Genomic DNA, 17998 nt, shown 5'->3' with positions numbered 1-17998 from the left:
CCAACCTCCTGCCCCCTCCTCCCCTCCTACCCCCCCCCCAGCCCTTACTCCTTCCTCCTCCTATACCCCCCCCCCTCCCCTACACCCACCAACCCCAGCATCCCTCTCCCATTGTTAATTTTGAAGTGAAAACCCCATTCGATGTAGTTCGATGTAGTTAAGGCTTTGCAGTGCATATCTGGGTATGAATATGTTTATGTGGGTCTTTGAACAAGCAGTGAAATAAACAATAAGGATAATCACTATCCCTATTGTCACTATACTGATAATAAAGTAAAAATAACTACAATAATAGTAATAACAATAATAACAATAGTCATTCTAACAATGATAATGATGGTCATGATAACAATCATAACAACAAGAACGAAAATGATAACAAGAAAACTCCACCTGATAACACAGATGAAAGAAAAGGTAAGAATCAAAACTAAATCAACAGAAGGTAGAGAAACTGACGAAGAAGGAGACTTAGAAGATATAAAAATAAGTGAAAAAAAAGTGAAAAAAGTGAAAGCTCATGAATTTCCATAATCTGTGGGGATGAAGATTTTTTTTCTTTCTGTCTTTTTTTCATGATATTTATTTCTCAGGTCGAGTTTTCCCTTTATCTTACCTATCATCATGTACTCTGTAGTTTCCCATTGCTTACCTGGAAAGAGAAAGAAAATGAAAACAAAATTAGTATATATTTCAAAATAATGCTGTAAGAAAGAAAAGCTTTGGAGGAGAAAGTTGAATGGTAAAGAAGAGGAGGAAAAAGTGGAGGTAGAATAGGAGGGGAGAAGAGGAAGAGGGAGCGGAGGAAAAAGGAGGAATATGAGGAACAGAAGGAAAAGGGAAACAGGAGGAAAAAGAGGAGGGAGATCAGAGGGAGGACGTGGAGGATATAGGGTAGGGGGTAGATGGGGGGGATTGGGGAAGAAGACGACGAAGAGGAGTGGGGATAGGAAGAATGATGAAAAACCAAAAGGAGGTAGAGGAGGAGGTTGGGAAGAAAATTTGGGTGACAAGAAAAGATAAGAGAAGACAATTTAAGGGCAAAAAAGACGCACTCAAACTTTCAAAACAAACAAGAACACACATACCCAAACAACCAAGACAAGAACAAAAGCAAACACCCTAAACATCTCCCTTAAACTACCATTAGAACCCAGACACCTCCTTAACAACCCCCAAAACACCTCCCTAACAACCCAAACACCAGCCCCCCCCCCCTAACAACCCAAACACCTCCCTAACAACCCAAACAACCCCAAAAACCACCGCCCTCAAACAAGCAAACAACAAGAGAAAGCAAAAATCCTCCAGCGCCGAAGAGCAACTCCCACAGCCTCCCTCTGCCTCTGAAGACCTCAAGAGACCAGCCACGAAACCTCGCATAGCCGACCCCGAGAGACACCACGCACTATGACGTCATCAACAGCCCGTCCCCCAACCCCCTTCCCCCCCTCTCATCCCCCTCCCCTTCCCCCGTCCCCTCGGCAGCTCTCTTGGGTGACGTCATTGCTAATGAGCCTGACGTAGGCGGGAAAAATGCATTCCTTTGATTTTTCTTTTCCTCTCTTTTTTTTTTTTTCTTTTCTTCTTTTGAAAACCGAAATGTCATCGAGTGGCAAGAGGGTGCGGTGCGCAGGAGGCACATACAGACGACTGAGGGAATATATGGATGATGTATATATACACCTTTTTAATCTATTCAAAGATGTTTTTTTTAAGGTGATGATATGGGTGATGCTTGAGTGAAGTCAAAAGCAATGTCTACATGAGAAGTTGATGTTAACAGTTACGACGAATTAATTAACTCAGAAATGAAACCAAAAAAAGACTTTGTGGACGAAACCTTTACGAAAATAAGACCAAGAAAAGACTATCTACATACAAAATCAAACCACAACAATGCGATAACGATACATAACATGACAATAACAAACGCAGAAGCCCGCCCGTTGCATCACCACAAGAGCGAAAGCAAGGATAAGACACCAACGACGAAGAGAGATAATAATAAGGCAAGTAAAACCGGACAAGCAGAGGCAACAGGTGCATTTTTTGGCAGCGTCTCCATTGTGCCCAAGACAATGTCGTGCTCCTCTGAGGCTAGCGGGGACGAGGGGGGAGATGCAGGGGGGAGGGGGAGAGGCAAGGGGGGAGGGGGAAGGGAGGAGTAGGGAAGGGGGGAAGGATGGAGCGGGGAGAGACGCAGGGGGGAAGGATGGAGTAGGGGGGAAAGGCAAGGGGGAGGGGGAAGGGAAGGAAAGGGGGAGAGGGGAAGGAAGGAGTAGGGGGGGAGGGAAGGAAGGAGGAGGGGGGAGGAGGGAAGGAAGGAGGAGAGGGGAAGGAAGGAAGGAATAGGGGGGGAGGCAAGGGGGAGAGGGGAAGGAAGGAGGAGGGGGGAGGAGGGAAGGAAGGAGCGGGGACGGGGGAAGGAGGAAGGAAGGAGTAGGGGGAGGGGGAAGGAAGGAGTAGGGGGGAGGAGGGAAGGAAGGAGTAGGGGGGAGGAGAGAAGGAAGGAGGAGGGAAGGAAGGAGCGGGGGAGGGGGGGAGGGGAAGGAAGGAGCGGAAGGGGTGGTATGGGTGAAGAGGGAAGGGTAGTTGGAAGGCAGGAGTTAGGGAGGAGAGTGGAGTGGAATAGGAGGAGAAGGAAGGGGAGGAGGAGGAGGAGGAGGAGAAAAAAGAAGAGGTGATGGCGGTACACAGAAAGGAAAGAGTATATAGGGACCTGCCACCACATCCCTATCTTCTCCTTGATCTGAGGTGAGGGAAGGGGAAGGGGGGGAGGAAAGAGAGAGAAAGAGAGAGAAAGAGAGAGAGAGAGAGAGAGAGAGAGAGAGAGAGAGAGAGAGAGAGAGAGAGAGAGAGAGAGAGAGAGAGAGAGAGAGAGAAAAAAAAGAAAAAGAAGAGAGAGAAAAACAAAAAAAAACAAACACCCACACATTTCTCATTTACTTCCATCCTTTTTTTTCCCCGCATATTTTTCGGCCGTAAATCTCCAGTGACTTTGCTCACGTTGTTATAAATGTCCTTTGGTCCTACTGTCGATATCTGGTCGAATCTGCTCTGAGTCGAAAGCCCGGTGGTCGGAGGAAAGAGTGCAAGTGTTGAAGTGGGCGTAGAGCAGATTGTAAGTATTAAAGTGCGAGTAGAGCAGATTGTAAGTATTGAAGTTTGCGGAGAGCAGATTGTAAGTATTGAAGTGGGCGTAGAGCAGTTCGTAAGTATTAAAGTGGGCGGAGAGCAGATTGTAAATATCAAAGTGGCCATAGAGTAAAATTGCCGCAGAATAATGCATGTTAAAGTGGTCATAGATAACGTGTAAGTGATAAAAATAACCGTAGAATAAATCGTTATTAATAAATACAGCGAATAAAATGTCCGTAAAATAAAGTCAGCTACTGCCTCTACTTATAAGTAAAGACAAATGGGCTATCGTTTTTTGATACAAGAAAAAAAAATGAATATAAAAACAAAAAAGCGAAATTGACCTCAACTCAAATAAAGCAAACAAACATGGCGACCTCCACAGGAAATTCAACAAGAATGTTTCGATGTCTCTGTAGCCCGTTTATGCTACAGATGCAAGACTCCACAACACACGTTACAAACAACTTCTATAAAGGTCCCACAGTTTATAAACCCTCTCCTCTCTAGCTCTCGCTCTCGCTCTCGCTCTCGCTCTCTCTCTCTCTCTCTCTCTCTCTCTCTCTCTCTCTCTCTCTCTCTCTTTCTGTGTGTGTGTGTGTGTGTGTGTGTTTTACTGTTTGTGGGGGTTATAAAACATGGGGGATTATAGAGTGTGAAGCTGTTTTGTGATAATTGAGGGTGTACTGTGTGTGTGTGGGGGGGGGGGGGGGGGGGGAGGGGGGAAAGGGGAAGGGGAAGAGGAGGGGGAAGAGAGAGAGAGAGAGGGAAGAGATGGAGAGAGAGAACAGAGAGAGAGAAGAGGACCTAGACGAGAGAGAGAGAAGAAGATGAGAGAGAGAGGAGAGAGAGAGAGAGAGGAGGAGGCGAGAGAGAGAGAGTGAGAGAGAGAGAGAAGAGAGAGGAGTGAGGAGAGGCAGGGAGATTCGAAAGAGAGAGAGAGAAGAGAGTGTGGAGAGAGTGAGAGAGAGAGGAAGAGAAGAAAGAGACGAGAGAAAGAAGAGAGATGAGAGAAAAAGAGAGGAGAGAAGCGAGAGAGAGGAGGAAGAGAGAGGAAAGAGAGAGAGAAAAGAGAGGAGAGGGTAGAGACGCGGTGAAGGAGGGGAGAGGGAATGGAGCAGAGAGTAGAGAGAGAGACGAGTAAGAGGAGGCTAGAGAGAGATGAGAGAGAGAGAGGAGGAGAGAGAGGGAGAGAGGCGAGAGAGAGAGAAGTGACGGAGAAAGAAAAGAGGGGGGGGGGAAGGGGAGAGGACAGAGAGCATGAGAGAAGAGGAGGCGAATAGAGAGAGAAGAAAAGAGAGAGAGAGAGAGAGAGAGAGAGAGAGAGAGAGAGAGAGAGAGAGAGAGAGAGAGAGAGAGAGAGAGAGAGAGAGAGAGAGAGAAAGAGAGAGAAAGAGAAAGAAAGAGGGAGAGAGGGAGAGAGAGAGCTGCCGGTTAAAGGCAATTTCGCAACATTTTTTTCCGTGGACGTTGCAATCCCAGTTCGATTTTGTGATTTTTATTTTCGATTCGATAAATGACTTTAGGTAATTTCACTTGATATTTCTATCGTACTCATTCTTTTACTTACTTTCTTTTTCTTTCTTTCTCTCTCTCTAATTCTTTTTCTTACGGTCATCACTTCCTCTTACTCCCTTTACTTTCCCCTCTTCTCTCTGTTACTGCCTCTTACTCTTTTTTTTCTCTTTACTTTCCTTTCTCCTCTCTCTCTCTCTTTCTCTCACTTTCTTCTAAGAACAAGGCGAAGAAAGCGTGGACCTTCCTACCCCCTCCCCCTCCCCCTCCTCGCTTTTATCTTTTACCCGTCACCTTGCAATCCTTCTCCCCTTTTCTTTCCAAGCTTCTACACTTCCTATACTCACCTCCTACCCTCCCCTTTCTCTCTCTCCCTACCCTCCCCTTCTCCCCCTACCCTTCCCTTCTCCTTCTCCCCCTATCCTCCCCTTCCCCTTCTCCCCTACCCTCCTCCTATTCTTCTCCGCTACCCTCTTCCTCCTCTCCCCTTCTTCCCTTAGCCTCGCCCTTCCAACCCTCTTCCCGCTCTCCCTCCCCCCCCTTCCCCTCCCCGCTTTCTCCCCACCCGTCTCTTCTCCCCTACCCCTACCCCTTCTCCCCCGCTACCCTCTCCCCTTTCACCGCCCTCCCCCTCTCCCCTTTAATCCCGCACACCCCATCTCCCCTTCCCCCCTCTATCCCTACCCCTACCTGCCATCCTTAGATCTATTTCATGCCCGCCAGCCATTATTTTATAAACTCGCCCCGACCATATACGGTCGGGTCGACGGTGGGGCGGGCGTCGCAAAACACCCGCAGAGATGACCTCCCCCCTCTCTCACCTTCGCTTCGTCCTTCCATCCCTATATAAACTTTTGTCAGAATAAGAGAAATTAGGGAGTGAGGGAGGAGAGGGGAGGGGATGGGGAGAAAGGAAGAGAGAAAGAGTGAAAGAGAAAGAGAAAAAGAGAATTAAATTGAGGAAGAGAAAACAACAAGAGGATAAAAGGACCCCCCCCCCCCCCCCCCCCCCCCCCCCCCCACCCCCCCCCCCCCCCCCCCCCCCCCCCCCCCGGAAAAAAAAATACAGCGAAGAAAAACGGAGTAAAATACAGAAAGAAAAAAATGAACAGAGACTATAGAGAAATAGACAAATAGCAGAAAATAAGGGAATCAAGAAAACAGGAAAAAGAAAAAAAGAAATAAAATAGAGAGGGGAAAGAGGACGGCTTAAGCAAGGACTTACAGACTAATTCTTCGAGGACAGAAGTGGTCGCCTCTGCCGCCGCCGCCACTGTGACGTCATCACGCCGGACACTACAGGCCTATCGCAATTATTCGGCGCAAAGCTTTCTTTTCAGCTTAAATTTTTTTTCTCTAACCTTTAATAAATCGTATTCAGGTCAATATTCTGCGCTGAAGTCGAGAGAGAAGAGCTTTCGTTTTGCGCGCAGGAATATTTTGTTTTTGTTTTTTTTCCCTCACTTCCATCAAATTTACGATAGCTAGACGAACAGCGATCTGGCACGGGTTCAGACTCTCCACCACCTGTTTCGAACACTCAACTCCTACACCTCTATAGTCTTGTCCTTCTTAAAACGCTCAGTAAAACGCGTGTATAAAGAGCTTCTCCTATCATCTTCCACGCGGGAGAAATATATGTGGTGCGATAAACACTTTATAGCCGTAGTCACTCCTCTGTTTTGTTTTTTTTTTCTGAGCTATTTTTGCATGGTTGTCTTCGGGTTTGTCCTTTTGTTTTTGATCTTTTTGTCACCTTTTGACTATCCTCTTTCTTCTTTCTCTATTGTTTTTTGCCTTTCTCTCTCTCTCTCTCTCTCTCTCTCTCTCTCTCTCTCTCTCTCTCTCTCTCTCTCTCTCTCCTTCCCTATCTTCCTTCCTTCTTCTCCCTTAATCCCCCCTTTTTTCCTCTCCCTCGCGCCCCACTTTCCCCCCTTCCCCTATCCCTCGCCCCCCTTTACCCTATCCCTCCCCCACCCCCTCCCCCCTCCCCCCATTTCGCAACTCGCCGCTCACTTGTTCCGGGATAGCGCCTGGAGATCGCCCCCCCACCCCCCCACCCCACCCCCGAGTGTGTTGTATCCCCGTCGCGCTATTTAGGTTACATTCCTCTAGGTCGGGCGAGTCGACAGTAAGTTAATGTTCGTTGTTATCATAGTGATAGATACGAAAGGCCGCATCACAGAGATTCTTGAACTTACCAGAGGGAAGGATTATCCGAATTCCAGGGATGGTACGCTTTGCTGCCTTCGTCTTTCTTCTCTCTTGGTGTCCTTGCGCATCGACACGAAGCATGTATGTACATACTGGAGTTGTTTTGTCTGTCTGTCTGTATCTCTCTCTTTCGTTTTTTTTTTTCTCTCTCTCTCTCGCTCTTTCTCTCTGTTGCTCTGTGTTTGTTTCTGTCTCTCTCTCTCTCTCTCTCTCTCTTTCTCATTTTTTCTCCTCCCCTTCCCTTCTCCCGTTCGTTCATCATCTTCGTTTATTCATTAATTAAACAGACAAAATACATATACATAATCAAGAAAAAACACACACAATGCACACAAAAACAACCATCACTGCAGTTCACATATAGTACTTTAAGTCCCAACCTCCGTAAAAGAAAACAAAGAAAGAGAGAGAAAAAGGAGGGAGGGAGAGGGAGAGGGGGGGGGGGAGAGAGAGAGAGGGAGAGGGAGAGAGAGAGAGAGAGAGAGAGAGAGAGAGAGAGAGAGAGAGAGAGAGAGAGAGAGAGAGAGAGAGAGAGAGAGAGAGAGAGAGAGAGAGAGAGAGAGAGAGAGAGAGAGAGAACAAGAGAGAGAGAGAGAGAGAGAGAAGAGAGAGAAAGAGAGAGAGAAAGAGAGAGAGAAAAGAGAGAGAGAAAGAGAGAGAGAGAGAGAGAGAGAGAGAGAGAGAGAGAGAGAGAGAGAGAGAGAGAGAGAGAGAGAGAGAGAGAGAGAGAGAGAGAGCGAGAACGAAAAAGAGAGAGAAAGAAAAATCGAGAGAAAGATCAAGAAAAATCAAAAGAAAGATAAAAAAAAAAAAGCGAGAGAAAAAGAGAGATAAAGAGAAAGAGAAAAAAGAGAAAGTATCCCACCAAAAAAGCAGACAGACAGGCAGCATGACAGCGAACGCACCTGTCAAGATGGCGCCTCAACTTCCAATCAGTGCACCTTGGCATCATGCACGAGGCTGTACGCTCGTTTTCCTCGCCCTTATTATAGCTTCTTGATGTTAATTACATATTAATTGCATCTCGGTTATTTCTTCGCCTTCTTCCGGCCCCATGGGAATGACTTTAATGTTGTCCTTTGTGAAGTTTTGATAACAGGCAAGCGTAAGAAAGAAAAAGTAAATATTCCATGAGTTCATGATATTGCTACATAAAATGATTTCTTTCCCCCTCAAAAATTGCAAGGTATATTGCATGATTTTCAATTTCCCCGACCTGAAAAAATCAACTTCAAAATGACAGAATATCTAAAGTAGAAAAAAAGACTCATATAGCGCCCCGTGGTAGCTTCGTCACACACTGAAAGCAGGTCAAGTGTGTTTGTGTGTGTGTGTGTGTGTGTGTGTGTGTGTGTGTGTGTGTGTGTGTGTGTGTGTGTGTGTGTGTGTGTGTGTGTGTGTGTGTGTGTGTGTGTGTGTGTGTGTGTGTGTGAATGGGTGTGTCAATGAAGCCCCGCCCACTGAGCCTCCCGCGGACCAATCAGCGCCTCGCAACTCGGGGGGTCTATGGTAAGTGGAATCCAAACTCTTAACGTGACACAATGAAGTATCGGATCCCCCTGTCGAGTGTGTCGTTCGGATCGTATTAGAAACGGCTTAGAAACTTCACGCGCACGAATGAACGAATGAACGAAATACATGTGTTTTGTAGAACGAATATATACGTATTTATTTGAAGTACACATGTTACGGTTATTATTCGTCAGCAGTTGAGAGAGGGATGGATGGATAGATCATCAGGGAATCAGGATTCTATATCACTATCTTTATTCGTCTCCTCTCCCCCCTCCCTTCGCCTTCTCCCCTTCCCCTACACTTCCTCCCTCCCCCTGTGTCTACTTCCCCCTCCCCCCCACTACCTACCCACACTATGCACTTGATATGGCACTTGGCACCTGAGAGCATTGTTCTCGCGTCAACATTGCGTCTTTTTAAAGGCAATAACTAACTCAACTTCCCACCCGAGGTTGCAACGATATGTTTGTTTTCTTTCTCCTTTATTTTTTCATTTTCGTACATTGTCCCTCTTCCTCGCCCCTCTCTCTCTCTTTCTCTTTTTTTCTCTCTCTCTCTCTCTCTCTCTCTCTCTCTCTCTCTCTCTCTCTCTCTCTCTCTCTCTCTCTCTCTCTCTCTCTCTCTCTCTCTCTCTCTCTCTCTCTCTCTCTCTCTCCATCCTTCTCTCTTTCTCCATCCCTCCTTCTTTCTCTTTCTCTCCTTCTCTTTCTTTCCCTCCTTCTCTCTCTCTCCCTCCTTCTTTCTCTTTCTCTCCTTCTCTTTCTTTCCCTCCTTCTCTCTCTCTCCCTCCTTCTCTCTCTCTCCATCCTTCTTTCTCTCCCTCCTCTCTACCGCACCCACTCCCTCTCCCACACCCACTCTTCTCTCTCCCATTCCCACCTCCTCTCCCACACCCACACCCACTTCCTATCCCACACTCACTCTCCATCCTGTACCCACTCCCCATCCCTCTCCCACACCCACACTCCATCCCTTTCTCCCTCTCTCCCACTTCCACTCTTCCCTCTCCCATTCTCACTCATTCTCCCACAGCCTCTCCCACACCCACGCCCACACACCATCCCTCTCCCTCTCCCTCCCACACACCATCCCTCTCCCACTCCCACACCCACTCTCCATCCCCATCCCCTTCTCCCACACCCACACGCCCACACATCATCCCTCTCCCTCTCTGCCTTCCGCACTAACCCCTACAATACCCCTCCCCATTTCGGCCTCGTTCCGATCAATATTTTATTTCCGTGGTCGAGAGGGACGCGAGGGACGGAGGAGGCCCTGTGACTAGTCTATTATTTTTGCGCGTCCTCTTAGAAAGCGCGGCATAATTACATCGAGAACGGTATTTCATAGAAACCTTGAGAGGCTATACAACCTGCGTTAGGAGAGGGGGGGGGGTAGGAGGGGGTAGGAGGGGAGGGGTTAGGAGGGGTTAGGAGGTGGAGAGGGTAAGAGGGAGGGAGGGAGGGGAGGTGAGAGAGAGGGAGGGAGGGAGGGAACGTATGAGAGAGGGACAGGGGGAGGAAGAGAGGGTGAGAGAGGGGGACAGAGGGAGGAGTAAAGAGGGAGGGAGAGGGAGAGGGAGAGGGAGAGGGAGAGGGAGAGGGAGAGAGAGACAGACAGAAGGAAACACAGACAATCAAAGAAAAACAAGAGAAGTTACAAAAAACAATAAGGAGAAAGACAGAAACACACAAAAAGACAAAAAGTACAAAATACAGGCAAACCCTGAGAGCAGACAAAATCTACAGAGTACAGACACGTCCCAAGAAACATACAAAACCTCCAAAACACAGACAGACAGACAGACATACCCTAAACTCAAACAAAATCTACAGCAAAAAAGCACAGACACAGAGACAGACACCCTCAAAAAAAAAAAAAAGAAGAAGAAGAAGAAGAAGAAGAAGAAAAAGAAAAAGAAGAAGAAGGCGAAGAAGAAGAAGAAGAAGAAAAAGAAGAAGAAAAAGAAGAAGAAGAAGAAGGCGAAGAAGAAGAAGAAGAAGAAGGCGAAGAAGAAGAAGAAGGCGAAGAAGAAGAAGAAGAAGAAGAAGGCGAAGAAGAAGAAGAAGACACAGACACACCAACAGACAATCCTACACGGACCCGGAAAAAAAAGAAAGCCGGAGTAGGAGGAGTTCTCATTAATATCAGCTCCCGTTTCCACCCTGTGATGGAGGGGTGTCAGGCCCTCGGAGCGTGTTTGTCTCCCGTCTCAGTAGATGCTGCATCTCCTTGGAGGCGCTTCTCACGAGCCATCGTCTCCGCCGCCTCCTCATTCTTCTTCTTCTTCTTCTTCGCCTCATTATTATCATTCTTCTCGTCTTCTTCTTCCTCTTCTTCGCCTTCTTCTTCTTCTTCTTCGCCTTCTTCTTCTTCGCCTTCTTCTTGTTCTGCATGTTCTTCGCCTCCTTCTTCTTCTTCTTTTTCGCCTCCTCCTTCTCCTCCTCCTTCCCTTTCCCCTTAACCCTTGCCCTTCCCCTTCTTCTTCTTCTTCTTCTTCTTCTCCTCCTCCTTCTCCTTCTTCTCCTCCTTCCCCTTCCCCTTCCCCTCCTCCTCCTCCCCACGGCTGCCACTGCACGTAACCGGCTGAGTCTGGTTCTCTGAGATGGGTGGATGAGGGTGGAGGGGGGGTGGTGGGGGTGTGAGTATACGTGTAAGAGGGGGGGGTAGGTGTGTAGGTGTGTGGGGGGGGGTAAGGGGAGGTTTAGTGGGGTGGGGGGGATTCAGGGATAAGGGCGTGTGAGTACGTAGGTGAGGGTGAGGGTTGGGGAGTGTGATGGGCGTGTTGAGATAAGGGTACGGGGTGAGTGGGTGTAGTGTGGTGTGGGCGTGGGTGTCGCTACCGGTGTAGATGTGGGTGTGATGACAGTGTGGTGACGAGGATAATTACTAACGTGATGAGCGATGGGCACGCGGAGAACATGGGAGTGACAGATAACAGATAACGCATGCGTCACTGTGACAAACGTAGAAAATTAACCCAAGTTAGAAATTCTTGAGATTAAAAAAAAAACAAGGTTAACATCCATTATATTACGCCTAACGTAGAAAATTAATGGTTTTGTAGTACCGAGAAGTCAATCACACAATTTACTCTAAAAAATTTATCTTTTAAATTTTTCTCACAATTTATGTTTGAAAGTCTCATTCTCTGTTCATTAACGATGTACTGGTGATAAGAATAACAATAAACAACGATATTAATATTAACGAGTTTACTAAACACGGTTGAAAAACGGTTAATGAGGTTAAGAATAATGTTAATGGAGGAAGACGAAAAAGAAGAAGAAGAGGAGGAGTGAGAATTAGAAGACGCAAAAAAAAAAGATAAGAAGGGGAATGATAATTAGATGAAAAAGAAATAAAAGAAGAAAAAAACAAACAAACAAGGAAGAAATAGAAGAAATAGAAAAAAAATAAATAAAAATAAAACAAGGAAGAAATAGAAGAAATAGACAACAACCAAGAAGATTGAGAAGAAGTGGAAGCATCTGGAGAAAAAGACAAAATTAAAGAAGAAAAAAAAGAAGGAAACGAAGATAAGGAAGTGAAAGGAAAAGAAGAAAAAGAGAAGAAAAACTTTAAACCGAATAAACTGCAGACAAAGAAAAAAAAAAAAAAAAACAGTGTCCAAGGTTGTCTTCGGCCTCGTCTTGGCCAAGACTTCGGCGACATAGGCCTACCTACAAAAATTCTCGGCGCCAAAAGAGACCAAAGTCAAAAACACTAATGACTCTGCAAAAGAAACATGTAATTTTTTTTTTCTCTCATTCTCTTCTGTAAAGTTTTTTTTTCTCTCTCTCTCATTCTCTTCTTTGTGTGTTTTATTCTTCGTTTCTTAGAAAAATAAGAGTAATTAATGTTCCTACGCGGCAAATTCGTTCTAGAGAATGAGGTTAGGCTACAGTGTTGCATTGTTTTATTGCATTGGGGAAGAAGCGCTGGTATAAATAAGAGTAGTTAATGTTGTGCAAAGTTAAGTGGGATTGAGCTGAGCTTTTGTTCTCTTTATTTATTTTTTTTTTTAATCTTTTCTTTTACTTTTTTTTCTTCTGCGAGTTTGTGGGTTCGAATGGTGTTGTGAATGTGTGTAAATAAATGCGTATAGATGTATGTCAATATATATTTTATGTATATATGGATATGTCTGTGTGTTTGTGTTTGTATGTGTATGTGTATGTGTATGTGTATGTGTATGTGTATGTGTGTGTGTATGTGTGTGTGTGTGTGTGTGTGTGTGTGTGTGTGTGTGTGTGTGTGTGTGTGTGTGTGTGTGTGTGTGTGTGTGTGTGTGTGTGTGTGTGTACGTATGTATATGCGTGTGTACGCGCGCGCACGTGTATGTGCTTATGTGTGTGTGTGTTAGGATATATTTGTGTCGTTAAACAAGTGTGTATCTGTTTCTGTTCGTGCGTGTATGCCTAATTATATTTACACTTACATTAATTCCATCATTAATTAATTCCATTGATTAACCATTAATTCCGAGGTCTCATGTCGCGTAAGAAAAACGATTAACACTTAGACATAAGGAGAGAATCGGTATGTTACCAATCCATTCCTTAGGGACGGAATGTCAGGGCAATGTACAAGGGTATTTTTAAGCGTAGCCCCTTGTCCCTAAAACTCGTAAATGAGTTTTTTTTTTTGAGATCTACCACGATGGATGGATATCTGTTATATAATTAACTTTTTATTTTTTGAGTGATGGTGGTTGTTAATAGGTTAGGATGCGCATGTATGGAGGTATGTACACCAAAGGATGGCATATCCTAAGAATAGAAATTCACGCTCATATGTGCACTCACTCTCTCATACACGCGCACACATACACACAGAGACATATTTCATATACAGGAATAAATCGGGTAAATTTGAGAGAGAGAAAGAGGGGGGGGCGAGAAGAAAGGAGAGAGAGAGAAAGGGAGAGAGGGAAGAAAGGAAAGAGGGAATGAGGGAGAGAGGGAGGGAAGAAAACAGAGAAGGGAGGGAGGGAAGAAGGGAGGAAGGATAAACAGAGAAGAGAGGGAAGAAGGGAGGGAGAATAAACAGAGAAGAGATGGAGAGAAGAAAACGAGAGAAGGGAGAAGGAGGCAAACCTAAACCTCGAAGAAAAAGAAAATACCATTTTTTCCATACCATCCCCTGCCATAATGACCAAGCCAATACTTCCATGGTGTAACTGCCTTTTCTCTTGATTCATCTTCAAGACGTTCCTGCACTCCAAGCAGTGTCTTGACTTTGCAAACACTGCATGCAATGAGCTTAGGTCATTCCGCTCATCTGGTGTTGGTTGCGTTTTTTTTTTTTTTTTTTTTTTTACCAAATAAAAGAACATTATTATCATCATCATTGTGTCTATTTAGTATTATTATCATTACTATTATCTTTTTTTTTTTTTTTTTGAGGAGCGGGTGAGGATTCCTTATATTTTTGACTGGTTTTATATTTGGGTGTGGGGTGCAAACGCGAAAAATATTTATCCAAATAATATATTATATATACATGTATATATAATATATAATATATATATATAAATATAATATATATATATATGTATATATCTATATATATATGTATAAAAATATATGTATAACTATATATATATATATTTATAGACTGATATATATTATATATATTATATTTATATATATTATAATGTATATATCTATATAATGTATAATATGTTATATGTGTATGATGTTGTGTGTGTGTGTGTGTGTGTGTGTGTGTGTGTGTGTGCATGCGTGTGTATACATACATAAATACACAAACATACACATACATATATATAACAAAAAATAATTATGACTATTAAGCTGCAATTTTGGGGGTTCTAAATCTTTAAAAAAATATATTTTTTTATTCTAATCTTAAATTAATTATGACTATTTAGCTGCAATTTTGGAGGTTCTAAAGCTTAAAACAATGTTTCTAATCTTAAAATCGAAAAATATTGCCTTTTTCATTATGAAAAAAAAAACAGCATTTTAGACTAATCTCTCTCCTCTCCTCGTGACTCTTTGGGTCCGTCTCCCCCCCACGCCCCACCCCCCCTACGCCCGTGACGCCGCATCAACATATCCAAACAATATGTATCTGAATCGGCCGCTAGAGGCGCCACCGTCGACAAACCTGCGGGAAGGTTAGGATCGCACGTTGGAGGAGAGAGAGTTTGATCCCTCGGCATCCACTCGGCATCCACTCGGCGCCACTAAAGGGGATCAGACCCTCTTAGCACAGTTCCTTCATGACGCCGATACTTCATGCTATATCTCGGCTTAAATGGCACGTGGGAAGAAAAGCCAGCTAGGTGTGGCCTTCGTCCCTAGATTGATCTTAACCTTAAGGTGTGATGGTGAGTGTGATGAGTGATGGTGATGAGTGATGGTGACGATGAGGGTACGTACATGTCCCCCTTTCGCTAACCCTGCCTCCGTTCATAATCTATTTCTCTCTTTTAGTTTTTTAGTTTTTTTTTTTTTAACCTGCTTTTATTCCGTGATTATTAATCGGTTTTATTATTTTAGTCATTCATCCTATGCATTCCCTCCATCCCACCTCCCTCCTATTTCCGCTTCCGCCCCCAGCTGCGTGAGGGCGGGAGTGAGGTTAGTGAGGTTAGACTCGCGCGCGGAAGGACTCACCCTCGGGTCGTCGTCGTCGTCCGTCCAGCCGCCGATGTCGCCGAAGTTCTCCAGGGACTCGGACGCCTTGAGGAAGTAGGCGATCCGCGTCCCCGCGATCACGTTCTCGCCGGGCCTGTTGGCGAGGTAGCCGCGGCGGGCGTCCTCCAGCATGTGGGCGAGGCCCCGCCGCCAGATCTCGGCGTCGAGGGCCGGCACCTCCTGCATGGCGGGCGGCAGCGTCAGGTCCTGCACGCTCGTGGTCTTCGAGGACGAGAGGGACAGCGTCGGCAGGCTGGCCCTGCGGTTGGAGAGCCACTCGGGCACGGCGCCCATCAGCTTGACCAGCGACCTGCGGCGCGACTTCTTGGGGGACTGCGGGCCCATGGGGGGCGTGGCCGAGGCGAGGACGATGTCGTCGATGTTGTGCACGCCGGGCTTGTAGGGCGGCGGGGGGGGCCTCACGAGGGACGACAGGCTCATGGCCGCCGGCATGGACATCCTTCTCGCCTGGCCGGGGTTACCGCACACGGTGACGTCGCCGAAGGACACGCTCAGCCGCCGGTGCTGCGTGAGCCCGGGGTTCTCGGCCGTTCCGTTGCGCCTCAGGCGCTGCTCCGACGAGAAGGCGATGCCCACGTCGCTCCCAGAGGCGCCCCTGAGGCCCTCCTCGGGCGCCGGACTCGGCTTCTGCTCCAGCGAGGTCTCCGAGACGAAGGCCCCGTCCGACTGGGCGGAGGGGGGCCGCGCCGGGCCATCCGCCGACTCCACCAAGGTCTCCAGGGTGGAGCTGGAGGAGCATCTTCTCGCGAGATGCTCCGGGCCGTCCGCGCCGCCGCCCTCGCGAAGGGCGTTGACGATGGGCAGGAGGATGGGCGTCTCCTGGTCTTGGGCGCTGCTGGCCTCGCACTCCGCCGTCGCGTTGGGGCTCTCGCGTCCCGGCCCCTTCTCGGGCCCAGCCTCCGCGTCGCGCTCGTCCACCATCGCCTCGGGAATTAGGTCCTTCGAGTCCTTCAGATCTGGCACAAGCAATCGCACAGTTTTGCAATGACACAGCGTCTCCTTGAGGCTTTCGCCTGTTTCCTATCGGGACCTGTGATGGTGGTCAGTAACCGCATTGTCATCACGTGTACCTTAATTATTCATGCAGATTATCTAAACCTACGCACTAAATCTAGACGAAATCGAAAGTGAAGTATTTACCACCGGTATTTAGCTAAGACTTGAGAAAGGCAGGTCTTGGCCTCTGGATACTTCAGCGAGACTCGAACACGAAGGGGGGCAAAGAAAATGTTTTCTTGGGGGGGGTTGGAAAAGGTCGATATTTGCCTGAATTACATATTTGAAAGAAATATTTTCTAGCCCTCTGAAGCATCCATATCTGAGAGAGAGTGTGAAATTTGTTTCTAATATCTGGCATGAGGACTGTGTGTGTGCGAGAGAGAGAGAGAGAGAGAGAGAGAGAGAGAGAGAGAGAGAGAGAGAGAGAGAGAGAGAGAGAGAGAGAATGAAAGAGACAGAGAGAGAGAGAAGACAGAATGAAAGAGAAAGAAGAGAGAGAGAGAAGGAAAGAGAAAGAAAGAGAAAGAAAAGAGAAAGAGAGAGAAAGAAATGAGAGAGAGAGAAGAGCGAGAGAGGGAGAAAGAGAAAGAAAAGAGAAATAGAGAGAGAGAGAAAGAGAGAGAGAGAGAGAATGAAAGATAGATAGATAGAGAGAGAGAGAGAGAAGAGAGAGAGAGAAAGAGAAAGAAAAGAGAAAGAGAGAGAGAGAGAGAGAGAGAGAGAAAGAGAGAGAGAGTCAGGGAGGGAGAAGAAGAAGGAGAGAGAGAGAAAGAGAGAAAGAGAGAGAGAGAGAGAGAGAGAGAGAGAGAGAGAGAGAGAGAGAGAGAGAGAGAGAGAATGAAAGATAGATAGCTAGATAGATAGATAGAGAGAGTAAGAGAAAGAAAAGAGAAAGAGAGAGAGAGAAAGAGAGAGAGAAGATGAGAGAGAGGAGAGAGAGAGAGAGAGAGAGAGAGAGAGAGAGAGAGAGAGAGAGAGAGAGAGAGAATGAAAGATAGATAGCTAGATAGATAGATAGAGAGAGTAAGAGAAAGAAAAGAGAAAGAGAGAGAGAGAGAGAGAGAGAGAGAGAGAGAGAGAGAGAGAGAGAGAGAGAGAGAGAGAGAGAGAGAGAGAGAGAGAGAGAGAGAGAGAGAGAGAGAGAGAATGAAAGATAGATAGCTAGATAGATAGATAGAGAGAGTAAGAGAAAGAAAAGAGAAAGAGAGAGAGAGAAAGAGAGAGAGAGAGAGAGAGAGAGAGAGAGAGAGAGAGAGAGAGAGAGAGAGAGAGAGAGAGAGAGAGAGAGAGAGAGAGAGAGAGAGAGAAAGAGACAGAGAAAGAAAGAGACAGAGAGAAGAGAGAGAAGAGCGAGAGAGGGAGGGAGAAAGAAAGAGAAAGAAAAGAGAACGGAGCAAAGCAGAAGAGAGAATAAGAAAAAGGAACAGACAAGGTCACACGACGTCCCAACCTGCCCTGCTTTCCCAGCATTCCTCTTAACACTCAATTCTATGGTCTATACATAAAGTCTCTGGGTTAAACATAAAGTCTCTGGTCTATACATAAAATCTCTGGTCTATACATAAAGTCTCTGGTCTATACGTAAAGTCTATGGTCTATTCATAAAGTCTATGGTCCATTCATAAAGTCTATGGTCTATTCATAAAGTCTATGGTCTATACATAAAGTCTCTGGTCTATACATAAAGTCTCTGGTCTATTCATAAAGTCTCTGGTCTATTCATAAAGTCTATGGTCTATACATAAAGTCCATGGTCTATACATAAAGTCTCTGGTCTATACATAAAGTCTCTGGTCTATTCATAAAGTCTCTGGTCTATACATAAAGACTATGGTCTATACATAAAGTCTCTGGTCTATATATAAAGTCTCTGGTCTATACGTAAAGTCTCTGGTCTATACATAAAGTCTCTGGTCTATACATAA

The 17998-nt window shown here is 45.9% G+C and overlaps 1 protein-coding gene across 3 annotated transcripts in view; it reads right to left on the bottom strand.

Moving 5' to 3' along the window:
* Nucleotides 1–16326, bottom strand: part of LOC122258454 (chloride channel protein 2) — a 107922-nt gene extending 91596 nt beyond the window's left edge. Inside the window, exon 1 of one of the 3 annotated variants that reach the window (XM_086550034.1) lies at nucleotides 15033–16326. In XM_086550034.1, coding sequence (XP_086406160.1) covers nucleotides 15033–15995 — 963 coding nt within the window. In that variant the 5' untranslated portion in view covers nucleotides 15996–16326. The remainder of the gene's footprint in view (nucleotides 1–15032) is intronic. The other 2 variants (XM_086550035.1, XM_086550036.1) reach the window with 2 other exon arrangements.
* Nucleotides 16327–17998: the final 1672 nt, after the last annotated feature.

The sequence above is a fragment of the Penaeus japonicus genome, unplaced genomic scaffold (genome assembly GCF_977035675.1).
Source record: "Penaeus japonicus unplaced genomic scaffold, GWHDUDI00000001_assembly GWHDUDI00000023, whole genome shotgun sequence".
In the NCBI taxonomy this organism is placed as follows: domain Eukaryota; kingdom Metazoa; phylum Arthropoda; class Malacostraca; order Decapoda; family Penaeidae; genus Penaeus; species Penaeus japonicus.
This window is presented reverse-complemented; position numbering and strand designations above follow the sequence as displayed.